The sequence below is a fragment of the Solanum tuberosum genome, unplaced genomic scaffold, assembly GCF_000226075.1.
Source record: "Solanum tuberosum cultivar DM 1-3 516 R44 unplaced genomic scaffold, SolTub_3.0 scf00087, whole genome shotgun sequence".
Classification (NCBI taxonomy): Eukaryota; Viridiplantae; Streptophyta; class Magnoliopsida; order Solanales; family Solanaceae; genus Solanum; species Solanum tuberosum.
The window spans coordinates 1,584,061-1,596,241 of NW_006239017.1; the positions used below are offsets into that span (position 1 = coordinate 1,584,061).

Below are 12,181 nucleotides of genomic sequence, written 5' to 3' on the forward strand. Positions count from 1 at the left end.
AAAATTTAAATCCAGGGGAATAGCCATAAACGATTAGAAATTGTATAAGATAATATTTAATATTTCCCCCCAATTGTTAATAAAACAATTAATTGGAATACGTTTTTTTTTTTTTGTGTTTATATTTATTCATATTTTAGCATTTATTTATAATGAGATAATACAATATACCTTTTAAATATCAATATTTATTACATTGATAAATATACTTTACTAAGGCAATTTAAGGCAACATAGGAAAAATAGAAGAATATGACTATATCAGTAATCTAATGTAACATTTGTAATTTTAATATAAGGAAAAACATTTAAAAAATTGACAAAAAAGATAATAGAAATCTCGGCCAAAGAAGCATGTTATGTCACTTTTCTCATTTTTAGCTTTATATATATAAAATTATTACTATCTTAAAATTTGATTACTCAAATAGATTAAAATCTTGAATCTATGAACTTCAAATCCTTCTTTCGTTTTGTAGTTGTGCTAATTATTTAAATGAAATTTTGAGGTTGTTTTGAATTTTCTTACCGAAGTAAACTATTAATTCACCAAAATAATACTTTTTAAAAAAAATTCAAAATTAAAATAAACGTATAACACAATAACGATTAGACATTATTTTATATATAAAATCCAATATGCAAAAGTGATGGTGAACAGAATTAACGAACCATACAATATTACCAACAGTTAAACATTTTATACGATATTGGTGTACTCTGTCAGCTTGTAATATCCGACATTTTTTAATAGATTAAAATCTTGGATTCATAAATTTTAAATCCTTGCTCCATTTATAGCTTAACTAATTGTGTATGTGAATTTTTAAGGTTGTTTTGGATTGAAAGAAAATGAGATTGACCTTTTTGAGATTTTTTCTTCTTTGAATTGATTAGGAACAAAAATGGAAAAATTACTGAAATACACGTCTTATGTTTCCCTTATTTCTAATATTCTCTTCTATTTCTAAAAACCTTTAAAATCCCTTATTTCTCTCCTAATTTTAAATTATTTTATAATGTATCCGAGCTATCCGGTTTGTTTTACTTTTTCAGGAATTAATGTAATTACAAACTAAATTGGGATAAATTGTAATTTCATATTAAAATTATGTGATTCCTAAAATTTATACAAAATGAAATTTTTTGAATTGAATTCATTTGATGTAAAAACTTAAAAGCCCACTTTTGAATTAGGTTGAAACTTTTCGTTCATGGCCTAATGTGTGACTTGAGTTTCATGTTTGAATTGTTAGCCACATACTAGCAAGTTAACTTTGCGAGGTAGAAATTCAGGATATTTCAATACGTTATCATAAATGAAAATAGTGTAATGTATTGTTTGTTGAGGAAAAGCTATAATTATGTTAAATAACTTATGTTCTTATAAAAGAAATATTGATTGTTTAATCATGATCGAATTTAATCATGAAAATTGATTGATTATTTGAATTTTCAGCTTGTCGACGAGGATTCAATACCCCACGTTATAATCTTCTCCGCCATTCCCATTCCCCTCATGAAAATCCTTCTCTCCTCATCTTCCTATTTATAAACCATAACTTACTTCTATCCAATTTCTTTTCTTTTTCGAAAAACTTCAGTCTAACAGGGTCAAATTCTATAACTTATCATAACTTCTAAATAATTACGCAATATAAGAAAAAACTTATAGGTAATTGAACAAATTTACTATGTCTGACTTATTAAATTATCTCGAACTTCTACCTCATAAGTAAAACTATTTTATACACACAACTTAATTATCAATGGAAACATAAAATTTGCTATAAATTTTTTTGTTAAGTATAGGCTATTGTTTAAATTTCTTTTAAGAGGGTTAGAAGTTGAAGACTAATTTTTTGGATCTATAAAAGGAGAGTATTTTTTTCGTGTTATTTTCCTGGACTCAATACAGACTGCCGAGTCTCACGCAAAAATCCCAAATTTCATCATCACTATCACTCCGAACCCAAAAATCAGTGGCCAATGGACTCCTCCACCGTAGACGGCGGCGCATCGCTTCCATCCACCGGTACCGACGCTAGGAAGCGTCGTGTCTCTTACTTTTATGAGCCAACCATCGGCGATTATTACTACGGCCAAGGTCATCCGATGAAGCCGCACCGTATCAGAATGGCCCACAATCTCATCGTACACTACTACCTACACAGGCGTATGGAAATCAGTCGTCCTTTTCCGGCGGGAGCGGATGATATCCGCCGTTTTCACTCGCCGGATTATGTTGACTTCCTTGCTTCCGTTTCACCGGAGACTCTTCATGACCATACCCATTCGCGTCATCTCAAAAGATTTAATGTTGGTGAGGATTGCCCTGTTTTCGATGGGCTTTTTGGGTTTTGTCAAGCTTCTGCTGGTGGATCTATTGGGGCTGCGGTTAAGCTTAATCGGCAGGATGCTGATATAACGATCAACTGGGCTGGTGGTCTGCACCATGCAAAGAAAAGTGAAGCTTCTGGTTTTTGCTATGTGAATGATATTGTTCTTGGTATTCTTGAGCTCCTCAAAGTCCACAAGGTATAAACTTTTTACTCGCTAATATTTTCATTTTCGTTGTTTCTTTACATCATGAATAGATTCATAACAATGTACATGCCATGGCTTGCTCGACCATAAGGCCACTAAAGCAATGGCTTCGCTCCCAATTTATATTAGGGGCACCACTTGTTCATAAAGATGTATTCGTTGTATAAATATATATATATATATATATATTGTTAAAAAAATCTCACTTGCTGTTAAATTTGAAAATAAATTTTTGGATAGAAAGTATATTACTTTTTTTTGAGGAACTGGATAGAAAGTATATTACTTTGTACTTATTTATTGGGTAATAATTGAGAAATGAAATAGTTTTTAGATTATTGTATTATCCATTCTTATGTGCCTACCTATTTTGTTGCTTCATTTATATTGTGACTATTAACATGCGTCTACATATTCTTATTATTCCTATAGTTACCTTTTTCATTCTGCTTTCACTATATTTATTTTCTTAGGGCTCTTTGGTAGGAGAGACAAGGGACAACTAATCCTGGATTAATTTAGGATGAGTTTATCCCATGTTTCGTTGAGATGAAATTGCGGGATAACTTATTCGGGGGGTGGGAGAGGGATTAGACGGCTTCTTGAACTATGGAATAGAAGTGATGATACCATCATGTACTTAATAAGGGAAAGGTGCTTTTAACTTTCTATTGCTTGTCTACATTTGCTGAGTTACCTCCGTGAGGTAGGATTAAGGTCTGCGTACACCTTACCCTCCCTAGAACTCACTTGTGGGATTACATGGGGTATGTTGTTGTTGCTTGTCTACATTCAGTAATAGAAATTTCAGTGTGAATATGGTATGTGGCCCTGCCCTTGTGTATAAGTTTCTGGAAAACCATTTTGAGGAGGGTGGGGTGTACTAAGGGTAAGCATGATGCTCATGATTCATATCCTTATCGATTGGCTGGTTCAGATTTGTAGCGTTTGGTGTAAATTCAGAGAAGTTTGATGTTAAGGGGTAAATGTTACTGTCTTTAAGAGTAATTGAAGGTATGGAAGCTTGCTAATAAACTTCACTTTGATTTTGCCAAATCTATGCTGGAGAAATATGGAAATGCCTGCTTGTTATCCTTGTAGTAGCTGGGACAGATCTGTTCCATCTCTATGGAAGCATTTAGCAAATCAAAACAAGTATTGACATGTTCAAACTCTAGTTGCAATCTAGTTCCAACTTTATGTACACAATATTTCTTATGAACTCCTCTCGTTTTACCACTACTTACTACTTACTAGGTTAAGTATTACTATGTAAGATTTCTAGGAAGTGGAACTTAGTTAATCTTGATCACTTGTTATTTTTCTACTGATCAAGTATATTAATAATAGAATCTGAATAATTGTAGTGTGAACGCTGTTGCATACAATTATAAACTATAGCTTTGCAGCATCTTTTCCTTTGATTCACTTTTTTTTGCCTTGATTAGAGTTTGTTCTGAGTTATTGTTCCTCTGAAATGCTGAGTGTTGCTCTGCAGCGTGTGTTGTACATAGACATTGATATTCACCATGGTGATGGTGTTGAGGAGGCTTTTTTCACCACAGATAGAGTCATGACAGTATCTTTCCATAAGTTTGGGGACTTCTTTCCTGGTACGGGGCACATCAAAGACATTGGTGCAAATCAGGGGAAGTACTATGCCCTAAATGTCCCATTGCATGATGGGATGGATGACGATAGTTTCGGTAGACTATTTCGTCCCACAATACAAAAAGTCATGGAGGTCTACCAACCTGATGCTGTTGTTCTTCAATGTGGGGCTGATTCATTGGCTGGAGACAGGTTGGGTTGCTTCAACCTGTCTGTCAAGGGCCATGCCGCTTGCCTTAGGTACCTCAGATCCTTCAATGTCCCTCTGATGGTTTTGGGTGGTGGAGGTTATACTATAAGAAATGTCGCTAGGTGCTGGTGCTATGAGGTTTCTCTCTCTCTCTCTCTCTTGTTCCTTTGCGCCTGCATTTCAGATTCTCTACTATTACTACTATTTGTTTAGAATATGTGCTAAGTATCACTGTTTTTCTTTGTTGCAGACAGCAGTTGCAGTTGGGGTAGAACCTGAAAACAAGTTGCCTTACAACGAGTATTATGAATATTTTGGCCCAGATTATACTCTTCATGTTGAACCAAACCCCATGGAGAATCTAAATTCACCTAGGGATCTGGAGAAGATGAGGTAATTTTACTATTGTACTACTTCCTGTAGTTTGAGGGCTTTCGCCATCAGATTATCCCTCATCCCTCATCTGGAGAAGACAGAGTTGATAGTAGATTATCCCTGATACTGGTCCATCAAATTGATGCCTCAGTGGACCCTTAGGGGTGGCCTAGTGGTTTGGGCTTGAGACTTCCATGTTACTCAAGTTCGAAACACCTTGTCAGCGAAAGCAGGGGTTTGTCTTCTGGGTTGAGCTGGTTGCACCAGGCTTGCCTAGTGCAGATTACCTCTCCTGTGTGGTTTGCGAGCTATTGCATAGGATCGGAGGTTTTACCCTATGCGCACCCAAAGGGCAGCGGCTGTGGGTTTCCCTGGTTATCAAAAAAAAATGATGCCTCAGTGGTGTATATGAGACAAATTCTGTTATTCTGTCTGTAACTAGATTATACCTAAGTTGCACGGACTCTTCACTTTCGATGCCGCACCCGTGTCGGATTCTCCAAAAATACACTACTTCTGGAGAATCCGACACGCACCCGTTGACATTTTTGAAGAGTCCGAGCAACATAGGATTATACTAGTATGACAGCAAGAATATTTGTTGATTCTGTTTATTTTTTGTTAATGATGGGCAACTATTTACTCTTTAAACATTTTTTTGAAATATTTTGCTGAGACATACATTTTCTCTCTATCCATAAGTTCCTCACATTCTTCTTCAAGCAGCTGTTGAACTCAGACAATTGTTTCCCTCTTTCCTTTTTTCTTCTATAGAGAAAGACAATTCTTTAGACGTTACCTGACATAATTTCTTGGTGGCTGCAGGAACATATTGCTTGAGCAAATCTCACAATTACCTCATGCACCTAGTGTGCCATTTCAAACCACTCCTTCTACAACAGAAGTTCCAGAGGAGGTTAGTGGCACCTTGATCATTAAATCTCTAAGTGTATAGCCCCATCTTATACTAGAACTACTGATTGCAGAAAGAGGAAAATATGGATCGAAGGCCTAAACCACGGATATGGAATGGTGACGGTTATGAGTCTGATGCCGATGAAGACGAGAAACCTAGACAGCGAAGTTCAGATAGTAATCTTACTCCAGTAGAATCATCTGACATGAGGTATGGGCTCAAGTTGCATTAAGTACCTTTGTGAACTTCCATTTATGTGTGTGTTTTCTACGCACACCTGCATATCTGCTTGTGTCTTTTCATTTTTGGGAAGTCGTTACTTTTTAAGTCTTACTGGTTTGCACCTTGCAATGTGCAAATGACTGTTGTGGGACCAGCCTTGTAGAATATTTAGATTAAATTGCTGTGGCTTGTGATGCAGGGATGTGGACGACCAAGCCAATGCAGATGACATGGTTGATGATCATCCCTAGTTCAAAGCTCTTCTACATCGTCTCAAAATGCAATGACTGATAATATTTTTGGGTCGGAAGTAACAAGCCTTGATGTTTTGACCTTTCGCCTCTCATGAGCAATTGTTTTGATGTCTCTCTTATGCTGAAAATGGAACTAGAAAAATGAGTTGTCATAGTAGATTGTAGTTAGTTGGATATAGGTTAGTGATTGATGAGTGAGAGCACAATGCTGTCGCTCGTAAATGGACCGGTGCACCACAGAGCAGACAGGGCACACTTTGTTCTTATGGATACTGCTGATAACATACAAATATTATCGGTGTTCTGTAAGAGTTATCTGTTTAGTTCTGTAGATTTATCCCTGTACTTTTGAGACAATGATAGTTTCATTTCTTCTTTGAACAAAGATTATTGTTTATCTTTTTGGTTCCTTAAATAGAGGGCGCTGATCGCTGATTAGTCTTCCAAGTATCATTTAGTCGCTATTAGTATCTTAATTATGTAGGCAACGAGGTTCTTTGCAACTAATCCCAAGTGATTGGCGATGATGTTGCTCCGGTGGTGGTGGGGCTCGCTTATGTGGTACTTTGCGAGTAGGTGTGTTTTAGACCTGTTTTACTGCATGAAGTGTTGATCAGTCAAGAACATTCAATGAGAATGCTATGATGCATGTGTGAGTGTATTAGGAGTTATATGATTAGGAATGAAGTTATATGGGGCAAGGTGGGAGTGACTTGTTTAGCGGACAAGATGAGAGATCGAGATAGATGATTTGTCTATGTGAAGAGAAGGTTTGCGGTTACTGTTGTATCAGTAAGGAGGTGTAGGGCAGAGGTAGGTTGAAGAAGAATTAAAGCGAGGTGATTAAGACAAGACATAACCTTGATAAAATGGTGTGGAGGTTGTGGATTAAGATAGAATGTTGTCACACTTTGTTTTGGAGAGTCATGTCGTTAATTTCCTTTAATCTTGCCTTGTTTATCCCTCGTTTGAACCAAAAACTAATTCAAAAATAAATTTTCTACACCACAAAGGTACAAGTAAGGTTGTGGACATTTTATCTTTTCAAAACGTTATTTTCTTCTATTCAATTTGTAATTGATATCGAGATCATTTCTGCCAAAATTCCAAAGTGACATCTTTTTTGGCCTTAGAAAATGTAAAATCTTCTTGTACTATAACCTGCCCCTCCTCATTTTGCAAACACTTGAACATTTAAGAAGATGAGCATGGCAGCACAAAATTTCAAAACCTCCATCCAAATCCAACCCTCATTTCAATGTCATCTCTTTCCTTCTTCACTACCGACAATCTTCAAAATCCGCCACAAGCCTCAAAGCCCCATAGCTCTCAAATTCCACCCAATTAAAGCTTCAAATCACAAATACATCACTCCCACAAAACAAGAAGAAGAGGAAGAAGAAGATGATGGAATCCCCATTGAACATATCAAAACCCTTGTCAAATTCAAGTCCAGGCACAATTACATCCGGGTTCTAGAAGTTTCTAGAAGAGCCGACCACCCATTAGCTGGTTCCCGGCTTCTTCTTCTCGACGCACCTGGAAACATCCACAGCATATCATTCCTCTTCAAATCAATCACCAACGCCTATTACGATGTTCTAGCAACTCTTCCCCCAATTTTACCACCCGGGCCATTAGGAATTCTCGGGTTCGGAGCCGGGTCGGCTGCGAAATTGATTCTTGAATTGTACCCCCAAGGTGTTATCCATGGATACGAGCTAGACCCATCTGTAATCTCTGTTGGAAGAGAATATTTAGGGCTTTCGAAAGTTGAAAAACAATACCCAGATCGTCTTTTCATCTATGTCAGCAATGCACTGAATGCCAGTGTGAAAGATGGGTATTCTGGGTTGATAATTGATTTGTTTAGTAAAGGGTGTTTGATACCTGAGCTTCAGAACCCACAAACATGGGAGAAATTGAAAGGGAAATTGAAGAAAGGAGGAAAGATAATGGTGAATGTTGGAGGGAGTTGTGTAGAACCAGAGGATAGTAGAAAAGATGGGAAGATGATAATGGAAGAGACATTAATGGCAATGAATAAGGTTTTTGAAGGTGAAGTATTTGTATTGAATCTTGGAAATAGAAAGCAAGAAGATAGTAGTGTTGCTATTGTTGGTGGATTGCCTGATTTAGAGAAATGGAGGATTTCTTTGCCTAAGCCTTTGAGGTTTTATGTTGATATGTGGAAGAAGTATGGTGGATAATGATAAAAAATTTAAGTCTAATTTATTTCTTGTTTGATTTTTATATTGTGTAGAAAAATGAATGAAATTTCTTACATTGGTTTTGCACAAATTCTTGTAAAACTATGATTTGTATGTTTCTTATTTGAGTGTTTTTTCTTCTTACCAAACCTTGCAAGAAAGCTAGGGTTGCTCTTGTGAGCAATTTTATTTTATCTTACAATATGACATGGTAATTAATAGGTGAGCTTTCCTTTTTCCTGCCTTCACTTAGGGAAGGGAAGTGCTAAAGGGGGAGATGGAGTGTGACAAATAAAAAAGTATGAAATGATAGGAGGGGCGATCAATCAGACTTGATGATGACATTCAAGTGGCGATAACAAAGAATGAAACGATATGAGGGGACTTGATGATGACATTCAAGTGACGATACAAAAGAACGAAATGTGAGGCGAGTAAATTTTGATGATGACATTCAAGTGACGATAAAAAGAATGAAATGAGAGGCAAGTAAAGTTTGATAATGACATTCAAGTGACGATAAAAAAGAACGAGAGAACGAAATAATACGAGGAGTGAGTTAATTAGAGACTTGATGATGACATTCAACTTTTAAGCGATGACACAAAAGAATGAAACGATTTGAGAGGTAAACTTGATGATAAAGAAAAGCAAAATAAAATCAACATTTGATAAAAGAAGAAGTGCAAGGCTATGAATACCATAATCATTACCAAGAAGCATACAAGAATAGAAGGAATGAAATAAAGCACTTATTGATAAGTATAAACTTTGGTACAACTCATAAAACAATAGAAATCATAACTAAATTCTAATTTGAGGAGGTACAAATTCATAAAACAATAAAAATCATAACTAAATTCTTATTTAATGGGCATTTTAGTCTTTTTCAATATCTAATGAAACGTGTCCCAACCTAAAATCTCAACAGCCACCGCAGCACTGCAACTCTCTATGGAAGCTGCTTCACCTCATTCTCTTATTTTTGTGTCAAAATTTCTCTATTTTGATTTCAATTTTTTCTGTTCCTCTTTGTTTCAAGGTAAGGTAAAGAGAATCAAGTACTCCCAATATGGACATGGACAACAGTTCATTCCTCAGAAAAACGAAAAAAGGACCATATATAGTATTCGTAGTACTATAATCATGATTTTGTTTCTTAACAATTGAAAATATCTTGCAACTCATTTAATCTCTAAACCATTTCAAAGCTATTTGAGATGATTGATTAGACTTGAATATATACCTATGCTCTTGAGGACATAAATTAGAGAGAATAGGAAGATATGTTCTAGATTTATTTCTTGTTATGGCTACTAATCACTTCAAGAAAAAGGCAGCGCCATTTGCCATATAATTGTGAATAGAGAATTACATATACTTTAGCATGTGTGATGCTCTCATTGATGTAAAAGTATTAGTATCATTTGCAATCTAAATGGATGTAAATACTCTACAATAATTACTGTCATTTGTCATTTGATAATAAGTTACCTGCACTCTGTAATTTCACATCAAAACAAACTTCATAGTTTTTTTTTCATTAAGGTACACATTATCATGCCTTCCTTCACTTTAGTGACTTGGATTGGTTTGGCCCAAAGTAGGCCTTTTCCCCTCTTTAATGGGCTTGGGGGCCCATAGGAAGGCATCATTCACAACTACGGCCCATAACCGGACTAATACCAGTATTTTAAGCCTGTGTAAAGGTAGACAAGTATTTGTATCCGCCTATCCGGTGTTTTATACAAAATCAATAAATGCATGATATGTGTCTTTAGTTTCATACACACAATTATGAGTGTAAGTAAGTTATTTCATTAAACACCAATATTTAGACATTTAAATTGTAGCCCAAAGTTGTTTAAATTGCAGCCAATTCTAGCGTAAATAGCCGTGTCTTGCGTGCAACAACAACAACAATAACATTTTTAGTGAAATTTCACAAGCGGAGTTTGAGAAGAGTAGAGTGTATGTAGACCTTACTTCTACTTCATGGAGGTAGAGAAACTGTTTTCGTACCCATTATTTAATTATGAATGAGTGAAAATAATTTGAAAAGGCTATCCTTGCATGATTATTTGTGGGTATAGGGAGATTCTTTTATGTATAGGAATCAGAGCCTCTCTAGTGCTAGAGGGAACATGCATGCATGAATTAGGAGTATAGGTAACCTAATAGGCCTATCAATTGAAAGGTTCCAGAAAAGAAAATGATCATCACTTTGTGGCTTCAAATTTTTAACTAAGATGGAGAAAGTAAATAAATATAGATAGTCATATATAGATCACTAGGCTGTGAATTGTGTCACTCAAGATAGTCATCTTTGGATGTATACTTTTTTCATGTTCCCACTTTTTTCTTTTTCTACTGCTTTGAGCTGTAAAGAGGTGGGGAAAGGTAAGAAGTGTCAAGTTGCCATCTTGTACTATAATTAATCAGAAGTTTTGAATTTGAGCGTAGAAAATACTTTATTTTTTTAACGATTATTTAATAGAATGTATAAGAATAGATTCTTATTGATATATTAGTAATGCTGATATAAATTATATTGAAATTAACTATGTTAAGAACATTTTCTATCCAATATTTGATTTGATGTATTACTAAAGATTTTTTTTTTATCTCTATCCATGCTTATATATCCATTATTAATAGTTCATGTATTATCACTAAATATAGTGTATAACTAATAGTTCAATACCTATATTAGTTATATATAAGTGTAAAATACAAAATTAAGTAATATCATGACTGATAAATGTATTAGAGGTCACACGAGGGATAAAAGTAAATAGTCCTGAGATAAAAATCAAGCTAAAGGATAAAATTTGGTATGTTATTTGATTACTGTGTTTGAAATAACTTTTCCCGCTATTTATATCATAGTGATGGGATAAGTCATCCCGAATAACTAATTCCAAAGTAACTAATCTAAAAATAGCTTATTCCCAATTAAACGACCCCAATTTTCTACTCCCTCTATCCCAATTTATGTGACTTACTTTCATTTTTAGTAAGTCTAAAAAAGAATGACACATTTCTATATTAAGTAACAATTAAACTATAAAATATTTATTTTACCATTAATGAAATGATTTATAATCACACAAATTTCTATCATTCATTTTGGACCACAAGTTTTAAAATTCTTTTTTGAGAAAATGGTCTAAAACCCCCTCAAAGCTATACCCGAAATCTCAACTACACATTCCAACTTCACGGGTGTCCTATTACCCCCCTGAACTTCATATTTCTCTATTTTCTACACACTTAAACGCTGACCTCAGCACATAAACCAAATACATAGTCCAACATGATTGCACGCGCCGGGTCCCCCGCCTCTTCAACTCCCAATTCCTGTTTTCCCCCCTATTTACCTCCTAAAACGTAGAAGACCCAAAAATCATCCTTTCAAGTTTTCATTTGCCATTTTTGATGAATTTCGAGAAAATTCAAAATTCAAATTAAAAACCTAAATAAGAAATTAGAGTAGATTACAAACCCTAAATTCAAGATTTGAAGTAGAAATGAACATAAACAACTAAACCCTACCTATTTTTGAGAGAAAACCGTGATTTTTTTATACTAGGAACAAGGGTTAATGGTGGGGAAGAAGAAACAATGGTTTATTTAATGGTGGGGAAGATGACCATTGGAGAAAGAGAAAATTTTCGTCAAAATTTAAGGTGTTGTCATCTTCTAACGCACCTAGAGGAGGTGTTCTCACCTCCTATGACATGTCAGCGTTTAAGTGTGTAGAAAATAGAGAAATATGAAGTTCATGGGGTAATAGGACACCCGTGAAGTCAGCGTTTAAGTGTGTAGAAAATAGAGAAATATGAAGTTCAGGGGG

General features: G+C 35.1%; 2 protein-coding genes across 2 annotated transcripts; both read left to right on the forward strand.

Moving 5' to 3' along the window:
• The first annotated feature begins 1,885 nt into the window (after positions 1–1,885).
• Positions 1,886–6,565, forward strand: LOC102587267 (histone deacetylase 6-like). The gene is made up of 6 exons (XM_006347371.2): positions 1,886–2,538; positions 4,046–4,486; positions 4,599–4,741; positions 5,549–5,639; positions 5,710–5,849; positions 6,061–6,565. The coding sequence occupies exons 1-6, from the start codon at positions 1,990–1,992 to the stop codon at positions 6,110–6,112; spliced, it is 1,416 nt and encodes a 471-aa protein (XP_006347433.1). The 5' UTR covers positions 1,886–1,989; the 3' UTR covers positions 6,113–6,565.
• A 639-nt stretch (positions 6,566–7,204) lies between these two features.
• On the forward strand, positions 7,205–8,458 carry LOC102587586 (uncharacterized). The gene has a single exon (XM_006347372.2). The coding sequence runs from the start codon at positions 7,318–7,320 to the stop codon at positions 8,323–8,325; it is 1,008 nt and encodes a 335-aa protein (XP_006347434.1). The 5' UTR covers positions 7,205–7,317; the 3' UTR covers positions 8,326–8,458.
• Positions 8,459–12,181: the final 3,723 nt, after the last annotated feature.